General features: G+C 41.3%; 1 protein-coding gene across 1 annotated transcript; it reads right to left on the bottom strand.

Moving 5' to 3' along the window:
- Positions 1-449: 449 nt before the first annotated feature.
- prickle3 (prickle homolog 3) lies at positions 450-22,195 on the bottom strand. Its single transcript, XM_084553294.1, has 11 exons — positions 21,925-22,195; positions 13,746-13,828; positions 7,154-7,337; positions 6,824-6,937; positions 6,325-6,462; positions 5,814-6,017; positions 5,113-5,299; positions 3,719-4,060; positions 3,316-3,621; positions 2,832-3,221; positions 450-2,749 (listed from the first exon to the last, which is right to left on the bottom strand). Exons 1-11 carry the CDS (start codon positions 21,964-21,966, stop codon positions 2,289-2,291), a joined length of 2,451 nt encoding a protein of 816 aa, XP_084409420.1. The 5' UTR covers positions 21,967-22,195; the 3' UTR covers positions 450-2,288.
- Positions 22,196-22,801: the final 606 nt, after the last annotated feature.

Below are 22,801 nucleotides of genomic sequence, written 5' to 3'. Positions count from 1 at the left end.
TGTGGGGGGACCCATCTACTTCAGCCACACAAAGAAACAGAAAAGGTCGTACACAAATATAAAACATATAAAGATGATACAGTACATGACACTAGGGGATGAATGAAGGATCCATTATTAGTAGTATTTGTTGTAGAAATGGTCAGTGGGTGTACTGTTATAACACTGAGCAGGAGCACAGAGGCATAAAACTATGTCAGTGACAATAGTAGTTCTAAAGCAGGTGAGTCAGTCAGCTGGCATAGTTTATGAGAGTAATCCGTATTATTCATGTAGGAACCAAACATTGCTTACCATTTCATACAGCTCTATAAATGTTTACCTCAACTTTCATCCTGCATAACGTCTCGGCCTCCTGCACCAGAGTCCGTTAACAAACCACTTCCATCCCTTTATAACTGAGGTGTCAGAGTTCTGGACAGGAAACCACAGAGATTTCATTGTTGTAACATTTTTAAAAAGTATAATCTACTCAGTTTATTCAATCCCTTTACACAGACATTTAAATAACAATACTTTCATAACCAGACTTCACCATACTTCCATTAACATCCAGAATATATCAGAAGCAAACAGGAACTCACTGGCGGCCAACAGTAGATTCGGGATCTGAAAATTGTCTCAATAACTAAGTCCTGGTCGAAGTCTGAGCCAGGATTACAACCATAACATCAACTAGTCACCACTTACATATGTGAGTTTACGTTAAATATATCTTAGACCTGATCACTATTGTTTCTTGCAGGCTGTCATTGCTTTTATTGTAGTGTTGATCGTGCATAGTAATGAGTATCTTGAGGAAAGTTTGGCGATCAGGAGACTGGTGGTGAAAATGAGCTTTGGCTATAAACACATGTAGTGTATAGAGCATCAAGCGCTGCTGTTCTTCTTTACTTGTCCCTTTTAGATAAACAAATAAATACTTTTCAATATGAAATCATCTCTTTCTTTGTCTAAATTAATTAAATCATTTATTGCTTGCTTCCTGCCACTGAAACCACTATTCGTCTACACTACATGCCAATACAGTTTCTGGTATTCAAACATGCACGTTGAGTGTGGAGAAAGATCACAGATTTAGACAAACACGTTAGAAGATTTTAGCCATGAATACTACACAGTCAGAGAAACAGAAAGGCTTTACAATCGTTCTTTTACCGCAAATAAAACAAAAAAAGCACAGTGACCTACACCGAGTATATAAAAATAGATGACCTTTAAGTGATTACACACTTGAAGAGTGTTGAACAAACATCACCTCCAAAATTAACACAAATTATACTTTGTGCGGCCATTTAGTGTTCAGAACTGTAATATATTACAGCCACTTAAAGATTGCACATAGGAGGACAGATAAAAATGGTTACAGTAGAGTTAGAAATAAAATATATTCTTTTTTTTTTTTTACAACCACGGTGGAAAAATGTGCTGAGGGCACTTTGGCCCTCTCTCAGTTTTGTTCTTTGCTTAGTTTATTTCAATTCAAATGGTTTGACAAAACAAAAGACAGACGGACTAACTCTAACTTGGCCGCTGGAATCTGGTGCTAAATGACCAAAAAAACCAAAAAAACAAACACGGCTCACAACTGTGGTTGTTGATATTTTGACTGAATAAAAGGGGATGAGAAAGTGCAGTAACATGTTAGAAGGGCCAGTTTTATTAATACAACTGTTGTTTGTGTTTTGTCAGTAAAAACTCTTGAGATGGGGCTTGGTCAGCCCTAAGTTGTAGCTTGAAAAGTCTTAATTAAACAAAAATGTAAGATAAATTACCTCTACTTCGATAGCTTTGTTCAGTAGAGGAATGCAGTCTATTTAAATTAGTTCCATTTACAGTAAGTCAAGTGTGATACGAGTGAAAGCCGGTCTTTGTGAAACTGGCCCAGAGCCATTGGTCTCTACTGGAGGTTTGCATATGTAAATGATGCTAACGGCACGCTTCAACCTAGCTGTAACACAGGTATGAGTCTTCATAACAAGTAAGTCCTCCAGATTCATCACTCCATCATTTTCCGTGCTGTCACACCTCAAAGTCCAACACTGAGACGTCAATTCCATAATGTCGAGGTACAGACTTCTCTGAGGTTTGTTTTGCTTCCCTTTGCTAAGTAGTGGGTCAGAAACAATGGCTGTGGTGAACATGTGTGTTAGGGCCGACATTACGTCAGTATCATAAACCAGATAAACACCAGAGTAATGATGGTCATTGGTTCTTTCTGTGCACCATAATTTAAACAAAAAAAATAAAAAATAACACACTAATTTTACGCTGCTAGCTGTCTGGGGTTAGGAGATAGCACAGTTTTTATCTTTGTCCTTTGCACCCAGGCTGTGAGCTCTTCTCCGCCTTAAGCTACCTCTTAATCCCCAGTCTCTCTGCACCTCCCTCCCCTCATCTCCCCCGATGTCTTTGTCCTCCTCAGGTTGCTGCTTTCTAAGTTGGGGCGGTAGAGGAATGGGCTGTCCCAGGAAGTAGCCCTCCTCTTCTGAGTCTGAGGATGAGGAGCATGTAGAACAGGAGTCTTCATGTTTGTAGTGGACCTGCTGTAACGTGAGGGAGGAGGCGTTGGAGGAGCACCGCCCGTCTCTGTCTTTATCGACTCTCCAGTCTAGTGAGTCCAGCCGGGGTCGTTCAGCCCGCGAGCGTTGGGAGCGCCTCTCTGAGCGTGAGTGGAGGGCGGGGTCTGAAGGGATGCGGCAGCGACCCCACCCTCGCCTCAGGTTGCGCTGCTGGTACGAGGACCCGTCTGAATGGAAACAGAAATCATTTGTGAGAAAGACAAAACTGAACTGAGTTAATATTCGACTCCCTGAAGGTTTTTTTCTTACCCAGCAGGTCCATCTGAGGTGGGATGCCTTTCTGTAAATTCAGCTTGCTACCAAAACCTCCCTCCACCTCATCTTCATCCTGCTGGTTTTCCTCGCCCTCTTGGCCCTCCTCATTTTCGTCTTCGTCCTCGTCCTCATCAACAGAGTAGCTGCTGCTGATTGGTTCTCTGAAGCTGACTCTGGCTGTGCCACTGCGAGTCAGTGGAGTCGGAGAGTCAGAGGGTCCGTCCTCTGACTGACGGAGGTTCGGAGGGGGCGAATCCCGGGGCATCGAGTCACGAGACTTAACGGGTAGAGGAGGGGGGAGCATGGAGGTGCTGATTGGTGGAGGAGGAGGCAAGTCAGGTGAAATGAGCTGGCTCATGTGTGAGTGTTTCTGAGGGGGAAACGCTGGGAAGAAAAAAAATCAGAAAACACATTGTAGTTCAGAGACAGAGATAAGATCACCTTTTCCTGTGGCTACTTAAAGTGTGTTTCCTGATACCTTGCATAACTTGATTGGTCTTTTCCACCCAGTTCCTACAGTCTTTATCAACAGAGGTTCCTCTTGAATTAAGGCCAGTCGTTGAGCTTTTTCCATTTAGTTCTGCCTGGAACTGAAGACTACTGACTGGAGGCTTGACACCACAGTCCCCCGGCAGTAAACTGTAATGTGGAACATCGCTGGGCCAGGACGGACCTAAGCCATTTCCTAGATGAATGTGGGGCAGAGGTGAGTAGGAGCCTCTTGGAGGAGGATGGCTGCTCAGTGAAGGAACTCCATTTTGAACTGGAGCAGTGCAGTGGACACCTGAGAGAAGCAAAGAAATAAAAGTATGCAGTCTCTGCAAGATATGTGAACTCAGTGGGACATGCAGTACAGTACAACACCAACGTCTAATATTCACCTCTGCTTTCCACTGCAGTATGAATGCAGTGCTTTGCAGGTGTTATAGTGGGGATGATGCCCTCTAGCGGCTGCAGAGGAGAACCACATTGTAGCTTGTGGCGTTTCTCTGCCGTCCCACACCTTCTATGATGTTGAGGCGGTTTGATCTGCAGTGCAGAGTCGCAGGAGTCCGAGTTATTGGGGTCCTCACCCAACGAGCAGGGCCTGGAGCAGAATATGAGCCCCCCACGAGGGAGGAAGGGACGCCCGAGCAGGGGGAGTCGACAACGGGCGCAGCAGAAACACGACTCCACAGCGTGCCAGTGCTGACCCTCGTACGTCATCTGGCCCTGATCAATACCTGAGAGGAAAACACTTCCATGATTACACATTAACTCTAACTAGTGTTTGTACATACACATTAATATACTGCATGAATACATATCTGTCACAACATATAACTTCATACCAGTTAATTAAAGTAACTCTAATGTCTGAAATATAACATGCACTGATGATGTTTAAGCTCCTTTCAGACATGGATTATGTTTCTATTCTCGTTAGGTTCTCCATTTATTTAATATTTTCTTCCAATTCTGGACGGGCAACACAACAGTTGGATAATTATAACTATTATTAACTCTATTCATGAACCTGGCATGAACAATAAAGTGAAATATAAAAAGGGATACAGCAGGTTATGATGTTATTGTGGTTCTATGAAAAGCTTTTTTGTGTGGGAGCACAAGAGCAAAATGTCATGAATGAGTATGAATCACCTCAAAATGGACTCATTCACAGTGGTTCCTGTTAATTAAACTGCTTTTACTGGTTTTGTGCAAACAAGATCATAATTACCCGATCTAATGATAGAATTATAAAGGCACTATTTAAAAGTTTAACGCCGCATTACACTGCTGTGGCTTTTCCATTAACCTAACAGCAGTGTATGTTCAGTTAATTCAGTGTGTTAATTCAGGGTTTCTGCAGGATATACCAATTTAATTTGACTAGTGAAAGCCTTTTTTATAGCCACATACTATGCATTTAAATCTCACTTGTAGTTTACAATTAACATCACTGCATTGAGAAGGCAAAAGAAAATTAAGAAAGAACATTTTTAATGACGTGGTTTCGATGACGTGGTTTTCATACTCAGGGTGAAAGAGCAACAGGTTACTGTTCTCTGCAATGACGTGGTGACAGTAAGTTCATTTTCAAATGGAAATGATGATAAACTTTTGTTGTTGGTGTTGTGAACGCAGCATTTAGTATTTTGAAACTCAAATTCTTCCCCCATTTATAATTAGTTCAAAATAATTTAATATATAGTGCAAACTACTATAGCACCTCCTGTTGGGAGTGATAGGTCCAGACTGAGGTATAAACGGATCATAAATGACAATTCAGTACCTATGTGTTCTCCGCAAGTATCACAGTACTCTGCGTAGAGGGACTCGTAGCAGGAGCAGCAGTACGGTCGGCTCTCTCTCATGATGTAGCGCTGACCGCCCAGCGCAGCCTCGCATTCGAAACAGCAGAAGTGCTTCATGTGCCAGTATCTTCCCTCTGCCTCTGTACATTCATCTGCTAGAATAATCTAGGATTGAGATTGAAAGAGAGGGAGGTGGAGAGGTCACACGAAGAGAAGCAAACAAGTAAAAATACTGCAGAACACTGAGGATTTGGGTTAACAGAATAGAGACAACTACGCTATCGGCGCCCTCCTGCTACAGGCTTAGCAATCGTCTGGGTCTAAAGAACTCTTGTAGGTCAGTTGTGCCAGACCCATTAGTCAACTATCTCAACTAATCTTTTAAGTCACAGCGAGAGGCCATTCAAAACAAGAAGAGACCAACAAAAAAACCTACAAATAGAATGAAGCGATGAGGGGAAACACACCAATGATTAATATGGATATACTGATATTTCTACACATTTCCTGCAGTCAGCTTACAGTGGACTAAGAAAGGATACATTTTAATTGGGCATAATGAAGACAAGTTTTCCTTTTAGACAGATAAGATGCAAATGTTCTTGCCTACTGCCTCCCACTACACTTTTGTTTTCAGAAACCTGCTGTCTTTGACCAGAGTTTACAGTAAAACAGTCACCTCATCGCATGCCTGGCAGCGGGGCTTGAGCCTCTCAGCGTGGTGCCGGCCGCAGTATATCTGTCCGTCCTGGTAGAAGTAGATGAGATCGACCAACAGCTCACTGCAGGTGGCACACTGGAAACACTGGGGGTGCCAGCAGCTGCCGTGTCCTGCCCGACTGGCAAACACCGCTATATCTCCGCCACAGATCTGTCTGCCGCACTGGAAAAATAGACGTAGTTTAGCAGGGGTGTGGTGCAGAGGGAAGGAAGTCAGGTAGTATATCCTTTAACAAACGGTGAATGCTCCAGGTTGCCTATACAGCCCTGTAATCATTAAATGTCAGTGTGCTGTGGCCCCCGAGCTATGCCTGTACCTACCTGCACTCTAACTCCAGCCTACATGAGTTTGATGTATATTAATAGGCGTTCACAGACATGCATTAACGTTATGAAGGAGATACAGCTGTTCAAAGTTTAATATTGGTCTCATGAAGGAATCAGTTACTAAAATAAAAACTATTCTCTACCTGCTGACAGATGGCTCCGGTCATAGTTACTGGGAAAAGTCTGACAACACCTCTGCCCAGGTTTTCTTTCTTTCTCTGTTGACTGAACAGACGCAACTCTTTCTTCTCCTCGTCGTCCAGAGAGTTACAGTACTGAGGCTGCAGGAAACACACAGACGTTCATGTTGACATACAAAAAATAAGAACGAGTAAATGTATGTAGTTGCCACTGGAGCTGCAACTGAAAGAGAGACAAGCGTCTTTACAAGAACAAAAGATACAAAGTTTATAATGAACTATTATGTCTCAAGTGTTTTCTTGTAACAATGATCCAACTTTTAGAATCTACTGCATCGCCTATAACGGGCACACATTTTTTTCGCTACCAAGAACACGGACAGATTGTAAGTTTTTTGAGGACACATCAGAGAAGCGGGGGATTTTTGCTCCAAAACTGACTTTAGGGTTAGAGTATTTGTGTTGATGGACTTGTTGAAGCTTGGAGCCTCAGTGATGTTACCTCACTGTCGTGGGCTGGAAGCTGGTGCAGCAGCTGCTTGATTCTGTATCTCTCTCCTGGACTGTTGACATAAGGCACCCTGTCCTCTGGTAAGCAGCTAAAATACTGGTAAACCTGTATGAGGAGACAAGTTTGTTCACATAAAGGCATTATAATGAGCGACAGTAATTTATCCAATTATAGAACAACTGACATGAATCTAAAAAAAATGAATATTTTCCTATGAAAGTCTCAAATCTGTCTATGTATGAACATGTCCAAGTGAAAATGAGCATCATGTGTGCCTCTGCAGCATTAATTTATGTCTTGATTTCGGCGTCTGGTTGTTACCTGTTCGGGCTTGAGCCCAGGTGGGACCCACGCATATTCCTCGGAGGCGCAGCCTGAGTCGTCGTCGGAGATGGAGTGTCTCTGGAAGTCTGATACCAGCTTTGTCATCATCTTTTCCAGCTGCCCCGGCACGGAGCGCACGGCATGCTCCTCTCGCACACACTTGCAGTGTACGCAGATCTTCCTGTAGACACAGAGACAGCTTTGGGCTTCATTCCTGGGTACTTTATAACTGATTTATAACACCCAGCAATACTGAACATATGTCAAACTCTCCTGTAAATTTCACAGCTAGGTTCTCCTGGTGCTTCTGGTAATAAGGTGCAAAATATGCAGCTTCCTTTTTCTATTCTATCTGACAAAGAAATATAGATAAAATAAGTTGAAAGTTGAATTGTTTCAAGTTGTGCATTTTCTCCCAGTTAATCCAAAACAAAGTCTGACCAGTTTTAAGATTAGGTAGAAAGGCCAGCTTCTAAAACAAATCCAAACAGCAGTGCTCTCCAAGTAATAATTTTCTTTTACATCACGCCCAAAGAGGCACTCCCACGGCTTGTAATAATATTATTTATGGACAAACAATGTGATGGAGACACTGTCTTACCAGCCCACATACATTCTTGACACTGACTCAACCAGACTCCTTGCAGTCAAAAATTACTAATACAGCAGTTGGCACAAAACTGATTAACATCAACAGAAAAACAAAGCCAGACAGTTCATGCCCCCATCACATCAACATCCTGTTGCATCTGCATCAGGACATTTCTCTACCAAATAAGCAGGAAATTAGGTCACTGACATAAGCCTGGCTGTCAATCCAGGGCAGTTAAGAGAGGGAGGTGAAGATGGGAGCAATAATCTCCCTCCGCATCGTATTACGACCCATCTTGTCCTCAGACTCTTGGCCACATTCAATCTGGCGGTGGGTGTGGCTGCGTGTGGGACCGGTGGAGTCAGAATAAAGTGCCCCGGGCTGACACTGAGGTGTGGGTGTCAAGTATTTGTGTGGATGCGCCATCGTGGCCATATGCGCCGTGTGTTGCATGTGTACATCTCTGTTGTGATTGCGTAACAGCTTGCCAGCTGGCACTAGTGGCTCAAGTTCACAAGGCACAAAGCTGCTTTATTCCAGCACCCAACCCCCACACAACCAAAAAGATCGCACACCAGCACACACAACTGTTCGTAAACTGCACGAGTACTCCCCCTCTAATCAATTGCCTCATAGATAACATCATTCCTTGTAATGTCATCTCTCTTTACCCAACACAAGGTAATTGTTGAGGAGTTGACAAAACAGAGACAAAAACATTATTATAGGATCTAAGTACATTTTCTCAGGCCCAGGACAGTATATGCTGCTAATGAGCAGCTGTCTTGTGTTGCCAGCTTCTATCCATGGTTGCCAGGAAGGTAGTACCAATAAAAAATAATAGTAAACACAGCAAGCCAGCTTTGGTTAAGCCATGCTGGCACAAATCTGGTCCCAGCTGTATCTGTGTGTAGGCGCCTGCGGTGACAAAAGGAGCCGTTGGACCACGCTACACATGCCTATGTAAGCGGGTACGAGGAGGACACAGCCGGACTTGGCATGATGGGACAGATGGCAGATGCACCATGTCTCACCCAGTCTAAACCTACCACCCCCGCCCCTTCCACCACTAGCCCTCCACATGATGAAAGCATTTGCAGGGGCTTTAATCGCCAGCAGGTGCCAACCCTCGCATGCAACCTACAGTAATTGAGGAAAGTGCCACTTGGAGAGAGTTTGGGCTATGAAAGCATGCAGGAGCGTCACAAATCATGTCTCATTTCATGCTGGTTTATCTGCAGATATCTTGCCAAAGGGGTTGAAGTCTGGTTTGTGCACATACAAAGACATTTAAAACGACTTCTTCTATTTAAACACAAGAAACCCGTGATATTTCTGGATATAATCGGGTGAAATGTAAATTAGAAATTGCGTCAGAGCCTGGGGAGACTTTTCCAAAGCACTTCATCAGTCATGACTTCATGAAGGTTAAAAGCAATACTTTTCTGAGGGGTTCTTCAAGTCCTGCAGTGCTGCTTAGCCTTGTCCTGTTCAATTGTCTGTGATGTAACACAACTAGGCTGTGCTCCCTCGGGATATGCACCACATTTAACGCTGGTATAAGTCAAAACTTAATATGAGGTTATATAATATAGGATGTAACATACTGTAGGTTCCAAATAAGGGAAAATCCAACCAAATATAGTTTGATTGTCATGGTAAAAATGTGAAAAGCAAGAAAGTTGCCTAGTTAAAAAACCAACATATTTCAAATTGTAGTGATTGTCTTCCCTTTCGTAAATTGCAAAATGTCTAATCTGTATCTTCTGTAAAAATTCTAACTGAAACAACATTCGCTGAATTTAACTTTGGACAAAACAAGACGCTTAAAACGTTTAATGTTTAACACAAAAAACACTTAAATATAATGTTGGTTATTGGTTGCAGCTCTCCTTATAATCAGACCATTATGAGGCATACAGTAGGTTGTGAGAGAAGACCGTATAGTTTCCCCAAAAATCAAAGTGGGGAAGTAAACAAAGTAAACAAGGGCTCAGACTTAAGTTTTTAAAGAAATACTGTACCTCTGCGTCTGAATGTATATCAGAAATCAATGTGCTTCAAATACAAGATAAATGGACTGCCCTGAGTCCATCAGTAGCCATGTATGTTATTACCAGGAGACATGGATGCTGCTTTGGATGGAAATACACAATCTGCCTCTAAATACGCTTTGCTCGTCCAAAATGTTGTTACTGACACCTCTGGTCTAGTCCTGGCACAATCACTATTGTTATTAGAGTATTTTTTGTTTATTGGCTACAGTAACTAAATCATATTTAAATAAACTCCAGCTTATAAAGCAGGCTGACTGAGAACGTACAGACCAAACATGAGGATTAAATGGGAAAGTAAATAGAAGCTAAATAATGACACTGAAAAAAAAGTCAGTGACTCAGGTTAAACTCAGGTTAAACCAGTAAAATATTAACCTGCACAACGGATAATCTCCATTAGGCTGACACATATTCACATAGCGTCATATTCTGCACCTGACGTTCATCAAGATAATTCTTTATGTACAAAACAACATAAAGTCAGGCTATGACACACAAGAACAATCATCTCCTTAACAGACACGCATCTCTCAACATAATGACTGTTTCTGGTCCTTTTAATCCTGTCAGTCAATAAAATAAGGTTCCTTCATTACCTGCTGGAATCATGACAGATTAGTCCATGTTGGCTTGTCGATGCCGTCCCAGCCAGACTCGTGTTGCTCTGAGACTGTAAATGGTTTGAATCCAAGTAGTTTCTACAGCCTATCTGTCAGTGAGAGGAGGTTATTCTCTAGCAGCTCCTTTCCATGTGATCATTTCTCTGTCTGAGTGGCTCTTTTCAATAACAGCCCCGGCAGCCCTGACTCCCACCCTCCTCCGTCCTGATAGTGGGCTCAGACAAAAGGCTTCATCACACTGAATATACAACTATACACTACACAGCACAGCACAGATCTCAAAGCCCACACAACTCCTGGGACTTTTGAATTTACTTTACAAGATAAGCTAAAATACACACAAAACTAATGTTTCGATTACACATTACAATTTACTCCCACTGCCTTTGAAGATACGTAGTATCAGAGTCCAAGCGACAACCACAAAGGGTAAACTCACTGTGTCTCTCCTCCTCAGACCAGACTGCTGCAACTGATTCATAACAGATGGACCACTGTAGCTTTGATGCAGTTATTAATCACAGAAATGAGTGGAGCAGATTTTGAGCCCATGAGCAACGCAGTATTTGTCATATTATGTGATCAAGATGGCCTTGCATAACAACAAAGTGTCTGTGGGGAAATATCCAACAGACTTTCAGTCTCTGCGAAGTCACGACACATCTCTGACTTTCTACCAGCTCATGTGACTTCTTTATTATTCCTGTTTGTTGCTTTCATTTTTATTTATTCCCGCCAAAATGTTTCAGACTAACAATTCCAAAAAATCACCAGAAAATTACTCAGCGCAACAATTTAGACATAACTTCGGACAACAAAACTATTTCAATCAAGGAGATAACGGTCGGATTAATCAATAATAACAATAATTGTTAGTGACAGACCCAAAAAACAAAACAGTTTGAAGACAACTAATTTCCAAATAGACAATCTGAACTACTGTCTTTGGGCATGCAGATATATTATAGGTCAGTATATGGTTATTACAACTAATGGGGCATTAAGCTCAGCAGCCATATGCGAACCCTCTGCTTTAAATGTCTGCTGCCGGTGTGATTATCTATATCTGAGGCTAACTGTGGTGGAGAACAGTGACTTCTCCTTAGATCTGATTCTTAGAAACAGATGGGCCTTGTCCCATAACTCTCTGCCACTAATTAGTGACTGAGTAATTGCCGCATGGCCACCCAGACTAATAGCAATGCCGACTTTGAACACTTCTGAAGCGTGGTGGGGACCTGTGGGTCAGATGTAACTCAATTCGCTTGCTGCTGGGCAGCGGAAGCACCATCTGCCCCCCACCTCAGTTTAAGCTCTGTCTGAAAAAGCTCAGGATGAAGATGGATCACTTCCCTCTCAGCGAGCATCAGCAGCTGAGCCTGTGGTCAGTTGCGCGATCTTCTCCATCAGAGAAGGTGTGACTCCAAATTGGTTATTAAGGAAGATGAAATTAGCACCAGACTCTGAGGGTCTCAAAATCTGACCCCTATAAATCTCAATCACTTAATTACTTTCATGTTCCTCATTCTTCTGTAATCAGCTGAGAGACTTAGAACGTCTAAACAAGGTATTTGTCCTTGTCAAGTCACCCAAAGTCATTTGCGATCTGTCCACCAGGCAACACATGTTCATTAGAAAACTTAAACAATCTACCATAGCATTATTTTAAAGCTACACAGATTAAACACACTGTAAACAGATCAATGTGTACACTGGCTGGAGGTAGAGCACAGCACACGTGTTTCAGATTACATCGCAACTTCTAAGCTTTTGTCTTGACCTGAATAGAGGAAAGACAAGTAAGGAAAAAAAAAACTACAAGATACAATTACAGCCTTTTGGTTACATGAAGTGCGCATTCCTGCGCCATTTGTTTTATTCTCTCCATCATCAAGCCACGGTTGGCTTCAGCCACGCAGCGCCCATCTGGGATTGTGAAGGCAGCCTTCATATCTGGGAATAAATCTTCCTCATATCTTTCTTCATTCATTTAGCTGTTTGTAAAACCCAGTGATTGTCCTCTACAGTTTCCAAGCACTAAACACAATCTAGATGGAATCATCATAATCCGGATCACAATGTTCCTTCAGAGGGACTCACTCTTCTACAATACATATATATTTTTTAAATTTGTAAATTAAAACTTAATTAAACACAAAAGCCACATTTGAAATAGGAAAGCCCCACTGAAAGGCAGAAGGGGGGAGACAGAGGGGGGGCCATGAAGTGGTCGAGAGAGTTACTATCACAGCAGTAAGGCCTAATCTTATTAGTGTGATTGACAGGATTAGACTGACCAAGAGACCCAACCAGCTGGATATACACTAAAGGACTAAAGGAGAGAGGGAAAAGAAAGGGGGACTCAAAGAAAAGCACAGAAAACCTGGCTTATAGACAGAAAATAAATTGTTGGTCAGTTGTTAAAGTCTGGCAGTCAAACAGTTAGGTGTAAAAAGTTTGCTGTGGGCGGTTGTATTTAAAAAGAAGGGATTACAAGAATTAAAAGATTCTTACGGTCACAAAAACTCCAAACACAACATAGACAAGAACTCTTTTTCACATTAAAAACCCTGAATACACCTTATGACCATATATTCAGGATGATACATTAGAAGAAGAGGTCTTAAACTTAACTGCAGCTCAGACACACAGCACATGTTGCAGGATGACTGCTGGTAATCCTGCCGTGCTGCAGCGCTTTTGTTTTCTCATGAGATGTCAACTCGGACTAAATGTCAGGGCTTAATAGCACTCATTAGTCTTTAGGCCTGATTCTTTACAACCACAGAGTCGGTATGGCTGATCTGCTCGGTGAACATAATGTGCCGCCCTGACTGGGTCATGTTTGTTGTCTTGTAATGTATATCTGCACTCATCATATATAAACATCACAGCTAAGCTGATTTGAAGTTGTAGTAATGCTGCTGCCCTTGTTAGGACACACACACACAGCAAATAAATCAGTTGGTTAGAAACTAAATCAAAGGAACTAGCATTAATATGCTTTTTAACAGGGCCACGCGATACGTGTATCTTCATGCAGTTTTTATCTACACAAATATGTACCAAAATAATTAGGAAGGCATATCTTTATGAAACGTTTTTCTTTGCTAAAGCAGCAATTTTCTTTGGGACACAACAGCCTCAAAAATGTTGGTTTTAGACTTTAGGCATCCGAGTCATTATCAGAGTTTGTACAAGATCCAGAAACCAGCAGGAGAAACTGCCTGTACCAAAGGTTAATACGCAGCATGAAACAAACATTTCCTGCAAAGTTCACTAGCACCTCTGGCAGTGTTTAAGAGCCCTACAGTTCATACCTCCAGCCATGGACACGGAAGCCGGGGCATTGGTCTCCACAGCGCATACAGGGCTGCCCTCTGTCTGGGTCATCTTCCTCCTGCTGAAAACACAAAGTCACACAAGTCAACACAAAGAACATTTCACGGCTTTTGGCAGAAGACGCGCGGTTAAAATTAGGGTTTGCACATACCGTGTTTGCTAGACACGATCGGAGCGACGTCAACATCATGTCGACTAGTGTTTCCACTTAAGCCACAAGCAGAATGGACTTTAATTCAATTGCCTCAGCCTTTACTTTAGCAGCGTTTGTTGTGCACTATGGGCTGTCTACGTATGACCTAATGACGTCACAATGCACTTTATGAATATCCCTGCATTATACCAAAATCCTGCATTATCATTATACTGTATGAGAGCTATGAACTCACAGCACTGATGGCCAGCCTGAACACAGTGTGTTTTTGTGTCTATACATAAAACATTAACACAGCTATTGTTGAACGTGATTACCAAACAATGCAGTCAGGAATTAAAGGCTGCAGTGGGTGTTAAACTAGCTCACAGCAGACAAAAAGCAGCAAGTGAATTTCTCTTACATGAAAATGGTTTACCCACACAGTTATATTCAGTCTGATGAATGCTCTATTCTGTTTTGAGGTGATACATGGAGTAAAATCCCATAAATGCCTTTTCCCAAAAGTGCTGATCAGTGCATTGGACGTAGGCAAAGGCAGCTCCAGAGCCTAGCGCTAAACCAACAACCTCATATCTCAGTTGTACTCCTGCAGCCTTGCTGCAAACGCAGGCCTCTTTTTAGAGATGAGAGGAAGGAAGCAGACACAGGATGAGAGCTGCACCCTTTCCCTCTCCATGTGGTTGCTCAATCACGACTTTCTTTACCTCTGATGCCTCAGCTCTGCTGAGCCTCTCCTTTGTTTTGCTTAAAGGGCTTAGTGTTGACACACAAAAGAAAGTTCTTCCCAGATTGGCGAAGAAGCACAAACACACACTAACTCGCCAGTTCATTAGGTACACTAGTGAATAGTTCTGTATTAGATCGTAGCTTCATGAAAAAAAAAAACGACAGATGTTGATTCAACGGTGTTTTCATTTCGGAGGTAGTGCTTTGTAGCGCTATTTAAATGTTGCGTTGCGACGACACGTTTCTATTATTTTGATAACACCATTTTAGTCAGCGGGTTCGGTTGGATCACAGAAACACTTGTGTTTAACTCAATATAGTTCAACAACACCACAAACTACATCCTCCAAAATCAAACAGTTGAATTATCACCTTTCTAACCTTCAGTGCAGGACTGTTATATTAGAATGTGTTTGTTTTCACTAGTCAACCTAATGTTTTGTGTGTGGCTGAATGTACAGTAGCACAACATTAATATATATATTGTTTTCTGCTACACTATTCAGAAAAGAGTAGTAACTTAATGCCCCCATAAAGCAGGGCCTTCTAAATAAGTACCTTGAAGAAGAGCTTCTTCAAACCTCACTTTGAAACGCTTAAACAAACTGCACACACAACATGGATGCGTGACGCCGAATTTAATGAGTGAAGCAATAAAACGCAGATATGTGATACAGCAAGCTACGTGTGCATACCTGCTCACCCGTCTTTCTTTCCCCAACCACTCTAACCACGAAACCATCAGTGTTCAAGTCGAGCCTGTTTTCCTATGCTGAGATTTTTATGAGCATTTTCAAGAACTGTACTCCTTTGATTAGGGCTACGCCGAGTTTGCTTTGCTTATCTCGCTGATATCTGAGGGTTGTACGGGTTGTTGTGTGAGCTGTGCTTTGTTAATGCGCTGGGAAAACCACACACACATGAACTTGAAATGTTTTTTAATTACACATTGTTCTGTTAGGGGAGTTACATAACCAGTTCCAGGGTGAATGTGTGTGGTTATTTACACCAGTGTCTACATCCAGTCTCATAGGAACATAAACAAGTTCGTCCAGAATTATCATTCATAGTCATGGCAGTAATTTACATGCCGTTTTCAAATGCCTCACAGTCTGACGTAGAAGACAACAGAGAGACACACACCTGGATGAGTCTATCTCCATGCTGCCCAAATTACCACTTAGATTGTTGTTGCTAAAGCCGGGTATGAAGAGTGACGAGACGGATTAAATGGAGCGTACAAATGACTTTCGGAAGGAGCTCCTGAGTTGTCACTCTGGCAGGAGGCGCACACTACAAGCGTCTGTACATTTAACACTGGCGTACAGCTTCTCTCCAGCATATTACATTTATTAAGGTTACACTGAATGAAAGTAGATAGCTGCAGGATAAAGACACTTTCGGAAACTGTAGCCGGCCGGAGTTGATTCTACAGGGTGTTGCTGCCTTTCCATTCACAGAGTGAAGAAATGAAATGACACTTTATATGTTCGTGCTCCCATTGTCATCTTTCCTCACACAATTTTTTAACCTAGTTCTTAAAGTGAAGCATAACTTTATGCATACGTTTCAATGGATAAATAGGATAAATTATGGACGGTAAACAGATCAAAGTTTTCACTTCACCTAGATTTTACTTTTGGTAAGCGACACCAAGATAACAGATTTTGAAAGTTTGTTGATTCTACACACGTATAAGGGTGAAACACAAGTCATTTTAAATAAGTAAAAACCTCTGAATCCCAGTAGTCGCAATTTACAGGAGGAGAGAGCCAACACACCAGTTTTTAGGACTCTTTAGATCTAATATTAACATGTATCTTGACAAGTGGGAAGCTTAAAGGAACCGTATGTAGGATTGTGGCCAAAACTGGTACTGCAATCACTTTCAAAATACTGTAGAACGGTGTATCCCCTCCTCCTCCCCCTTGACTCGAGGTTGCCAGCTAAGCTTCAGGATCCAGCAGGAACGTAGGCTGCTACAAGGAGCTTCCAATGGCAAGTGACGAGTCCTACACAGTAAGTTTTCTTTTCTGTTAATAAAGTTTATGCTTCATGAGAGAAGTTTTGCGAAGTAATTATGTATCGCAAAAATTTACTAATGCCGATTAGCCAAATATTTCGTAAAGATGTACTGTAATACCACATTTCAGTCGGAACATAGATTGTTTTCATACCCTGCTAGTGGTGCGATAGCGCTTTTTATGAACGCATTTAGCGCGGGCGACCATGGAAAATCCACTGTCTATATGTACGGAAGCACGGGGCTTTTAGCCTATACCAACAAACATGGTAGAATATAGCATCCAAAAGTCGAGGGTCAATTCCATGCCATTCCGGACTTTGTCACGACGTATTTCGGATTCATAACGAGGTCTTTTAGGTTTAGTAACGTTATACATGTTTTATCCGACACGTTCGTAGATGCAGCTGCGGTAACTAGAGCAGAGCTGGCAACCTGGAAGACGAAACTCTACTGACTTCGTGATTGGTAGATAGGTGGAGGGTGGCGCCTCAGGCCAAAACACAACATGACAACATCAACATCAGGTTGAGGGCTGCAACTTTCACTTTTAAATGACAATATCCTGGCCGGACCACTGTTGTCAGTGATATAAGTATTTGAAATGAACATGATTTCTTCATGTCTAGTGACATATCAGGGCCATTTTATGATTAATTGAAATACATTTCTTACATACGGTTCCTTTAAAGTACAGGCACATCTTGCATGCGTCTAAAACCTCCACTCAAGATTCGATAACAGTTTTTGCACCCTGTATGCAGATAAACACCAACATCATTTGGGATGCAGTAGAATACTGTGCGAACAGCTGCTAATGTTTCAGAACGACCAACAGCACTGCTTCCTGTGTGTGTCCCAACATGCTGATGTGATAAAAACTATCACGCGTGATGACAAGTCACTCTCGCTCACTGACGGCACACATGTAAGTTATTATTTATTTATTCATCTCTGCCCTGACATCATTTACTCAGAGACCAGCATCAACTGAGATTGTAACTCCAATCCTGATCCAACCCAGTGTACATTTAACTTCACAGCTGCACTGTTTGCAGCAGTGAAAGAAAAATCTCTGCTAATAAAGGTAAATAAAGACAACATTTTCTATCCACATGGCTACTTGTTACATCAGCCAGACCTCCTCCGAATGTGGTCTGACAAATGACTGATCATGAGGACGCTATGAGTAATTCCATCAGAAAAACGCTAACGGCATATGATAAATAAGTAGATATGTGGAGTTTAATTACGTATTTCTTCAATAACGACTTCTTTATTTACCTATTTATCAATTATTAGCTGAAATTTTTGCTGCAAACAGTGCAGCAGTGGCATTACTTTGTGTTTGGATGCTTCCAGGGTTCGAATCATGATCTGATCGGGACATTAGAGCAGAAAAGCATGTAACTTTTGTAACAAACTGTGGGCAAGTAACTGCAACACAGGAAAAAAGGAAAACGTAAACTTAATAATATTGTTTAGACATCAATACTTTTTTTTTTGTTGCTAATAAACACAACCTTTCATTTGTAAGGAAGGAAACTGTGTTATTTCTTCTTTTAAAAGTTCATCTCAGGTCGAAGCAGAATCAGAGTTTGTTGATGATCAACAGTGATATGAAAGAAGAAAATCCCGGAACGTAGTTGTGAGTTTGAAGAGTGCCAACCTGACGACTGAGATTATTTTCTGACGGATAATTGACCTCCTCTGGCGTTATGTTAATGCAGCATGGCATCATTAAACCCAGCATAATGGTTTGGACTAATTCTGAAACAGTTTGACATAAAACAGATTAGGAGTTTAACGTCACTGCTTGAATGTTCACTCACTTGAGGGCAGATAGCGATTCAGAGTAAAGCATGGGTTCAATAGTGATGTAATGAAGGAAAAAGGGATTAAGAATCCTGAGAAAAGCTTTAAATGTTGAGTCGGGCTAAGAAGAGACAACAAATGTACAAGTTTGAAAAACAAACAACTCGTTTAATTGGGTTATTTTTTAAAAATGAATGAAGTATGAAGTATGAACATATAATTTACTCATTTTTAGCTGTGTTTCATTTAAAAATATGGAGGACAATCTTACAGCCTTGAACATTAGCTGCTGCCAGTTCCTTTTACATTTTGTTATCAAGATAGCAATGTCCTATTTGTCAAGGCTACACAGAGACTTTATATGGTCTTTTCTCCAGATTTCCACAAAAGATAATGCGTCAACTTTGTGTCCCAACAATGAGGTTTTCCTTTTGTGCTGCGACTGAAGGATGTGAGGGGAGGGGGAGTAGGAAGTTTCTTCTAAACCAAGTGCGGGTAAAGTAAATAACACATTCACGAGACGTTCAAGTCAGATCACGTGCTCACACTTAGACCGGCGTCAGATTTTTGTTATCAGCCCCTTTGTTTTCACCAAGGCGGGCGTATGGTTTAATCTAACCCTCGGTTTGCTTGAGCTCTTTCTCGCTACCAGGTAACGGTGTATCCAGGTAATGGACAAACTGAAAGGCTGCCAGCTTTGGTATCGGACATCAGCTTGCAGCAACAATGGATACGCCGCCGATTCATTACAATAATATGAGGGGAAGTGCAATTAATACACTTAAAATGTGTCATTTGGTCCAAATTAAATGCTAAGTGGTGTCCGCCAAGAATGAGAAAACAACTCAGAAAGAATTAATTAGGAAAAATTACATTTAAGTTTTGCTGTTGTTGCTTTGGATGGATTAAACATTAACAGGAGAGGTCATAGGTCGGGGGCCTGTGCTGTCTTGGCATGCCGCTGCACCTCCCTTCACTGGACAGGATAAAACAGACAGTCTCCAGACCAGCCAACAACACTTCTTGTTTATCCAACAAAGGTTCAAAAAAGGTAACTGGACTTGTAGAGTTTTTTGAGTCCAGTTGCCTTTTTTGAACCTTCGTTGGATAAACCATGACCTGGATGACTGAGAACCTTCACAGACAACACGTCTTGTTGCTATTATGGTTTACACATTACTGTTTCCTGCTGCTGAGGTCAATTCTAACAACAATATTTAACAACTGGATGAGTTGAACCACATTAAAATGTTGCCCTGAAGGGTCAACCTAAAACTTTATGATGAAGAACACCTTAAGATGAGGATCTAAACAACAATGGGCTTTTTTAACAGTACACATTTTACCTACAGGGGTAACAGTGACTGTCAAGAGTACCAGGATAAAAAGAATTATAGTTTGGTCTTTTCAAACTGTCACCTTTGAAAATGGCTCCAGATAAAAAATGCTTTGTGCTAAATATTAAAAACATTGCAAGCTCAAATGTATCACTTGCTAGAAAAAATGATGTTCAACATACATTTTGTTATGCAAACAGCTCCTGTACTGCTAGCAAAGACTCAAGAATATCACATGAACACTTCTTTTTTGATCAGCCTGTAACATCAGATTTCTCTTAGGAGGTGCAACTGTACACCCAACTTATCAAAACAAGACTTCCAACGTCGTGAACTGCACTGGGTTTTTGCGTTTTCTACATTTGCACTTAATAGCCAAAGTGAATATTTGCACGTAATTAGGCTGTCTAATGCTGACATTACCGGCTGTGCATGGACTTGAATGAGTCCTTCAAAATCTGAGACACTGCAGCCAGAACATGATGATCTCGATACTGAGCACATTGTTGCTCCAGGCCTCGTCTGCTAATTGCATACACAAAGTCTTGAATTCCGTACATTAATTTAATTAATAATTCAGGCAAATCAAACGGCCATTGTGGAAGTTCTTGATATAAAATTATATAAGGCACTGGCGATTCAGTGATTATTTATTCTGACACATTTCATATTTAATCTATGCACACACTAAGGAATACATAAATAACAATGAAAATGATGACATTTGGACAACTATTTAACTGTTGTCTGAGGCTCTAACACCACAGTCAAACTAATACATTATTTAAGCTGTCAAAAAAAAATCTATTCTGAGACCTCAATGTCGGTGTGCCTCCCATAAGCTTGAAATTGGTTTAAAAACCTAGTTCTGATAATATAACATCTTGCAGGATGTACATTCGGAGTTGTAAGACGACTGAAAACTCACTTTCTAGGGCTGATGTAATGGGAGTGTTGCGTAAAATATTGATGACTATCATTAGCACTTGTGTGCAGTTATTGTATGTAGGGACAGGTGTCCTACATGCTTAAGATCTTTCACTGACTTACCAGTTCATTAGGTACAACAGGGAGAATAAATGCATTCTAATATAGTAGTTCTTCACTTTTCACCTTTGCTTCTTGAAGGTTGTGGTATTTAGTATTTGTTCGTAACAGCTGAGAGCTGTTCACTCAACTGTGTTTTATTTGGTATTTTTGGTATTTTGGAGGCTGTGGTTTGGGGTATTATTTTTAACACCTTTGTATTTACTTCAATCCAGTTTAACAGCGCAACAAACTACATCATCAGAACGATCATACAGGTGAATAACCACCTTCCTAGAGTGTTTCCTCATAAACTGAACATTATAACAGTCGTGAATTTAGTGCAGGACTTTTAATTTCACTAGTGTGCCCAATGAACTGGCAAGTCAGAGATTATTCAAACAGCACTACAGACAAAGTTCATGTGATCTTATTTGCTATTAGAGTAGTAAAGAGTAAGCAGTGGCGGTGGCTGGATTCAAATTAACTGGACATTTTCCAGGTGAGATGCAATACCAGATGTTTCATGACCACACAGATGTTCATTTGCTCTCTAGTCCGGCTGTGTTTTGGACACAAATCCATGTTGCAGTCAGAGCATCAGTTGTCAGCGTTAAGAGCTGACAAAGGTTACAAACATGTTCAGGTTACAGCTACAACACCCCTACCTGCCCAGGAGCACATCTATGACGTAGACCGACCCCTCCTGAGACACCTGAGGCGCCCGACATGACTCAAGAAACAAAGAATGTACCACTTTATAGTACACGGGATAATACAATAAAACAACCCCGTTTCTGTTAAAGAAAACTTCGACTTTTATAAAAAATGTATATATAATTAACCGAGACAAAAGCCAGGTGAAGGTGGGACGAAGTTCCGCTCGGGCTGTTTTCTCCCTTGGAAACCCCACAAGTTCATTTCAAGTCTACTATTACCACGAAATGCTTTGAAACGTTTTAAAGAATCCAAATATGTTTTGTGAGAGAGCGGGATGTTATATAAAGTGTTTTGCGACTAGTGAAAGTCACTAGGGAATAAATGTATGGAGGAGAAAAAAGACAGGCACTTACCGAACGGTTCGACCGTCGCTTTTTAGACCCACGCAGGAACATGATGTCGGCTTGATGTTAAAAAACTGTTCCCCGGTAAAGAAGCGGAGCGGAAATAAAAAACAACCGAGGTTTAAATTCTGAAAGCGACCCTGTCCGAGTTCAAATACATGGTGATTGCGTCCAACTACCCCGGACTCTTCAGTCCGTCTTAGCTAACGACTTGAAACTGAAAAGCTAGCTCAACTGAAAAATGTAACTTCCTGTTTTGCTTTCAAAATAAAACACGCAACCAATCATACGTTTGATATTTTTGGGAAGATACAAAATAAAGATTAGATTAAGACACAACATTTTACCAAATGTGTATTAATTTATTTTATAGCTCGTGGCAATCATTAAAAAACGTAACTGGATTTAAACAGATGCTGTTCTTGGTTTTACTTTGACTGTTTGAACCCGGAAGTGTCTCTACCTGCTAGCATGATGAAGCCCCAGCTTTACCTGTCCTGTCTTGCTGGAGACCTTAGAAAACTGTCCCAGAGTTTGGGCTAACTTCACCTAGGCTACAAGGAAGTTAACATGCATGCAAAGTTACCCTACCAACATGTATTAATTCACACTGTGTCTTTTCTGTATCCATCTGAACACCAACTGCCACTGCTTTAACTTCAAAAATAAATATTCCCAAATACATACATTGATTAAAAAAAAAGATATGTTATGAGGAGTTATAATTACATTTGACTGATACTGAGAGGTAGTCTAATAGCAGCCAGCATGACCCCAAACAAGAGATTATCATTCCACTGCAGGTCTTAAAAATGACCTGGGTTATAAAATGGTTATTGCAATTGAAAGGCAGTAGCATGAAACAGAATAGGAAAGGATTTTCATG

The sequence above is a fragment of the Chelon labrosus genome (genome assembly GCF_963514085.1).
Source record: "Chelon labrosus genome assembly, chromosome: 10".
Classification (NCBI taxonomy): domain Eukaryota; kingdom Metazoa; phylum Chordata; class Actinopteri; order Mugiliformes; family Mugilidae; genus Chelon; species Chelon labrosus.
The sequence above is the reverse complement of the archived record's forward strand: the minus strand, read 5'-3'. Positions and strand labels throughout refer to the sequence as shown.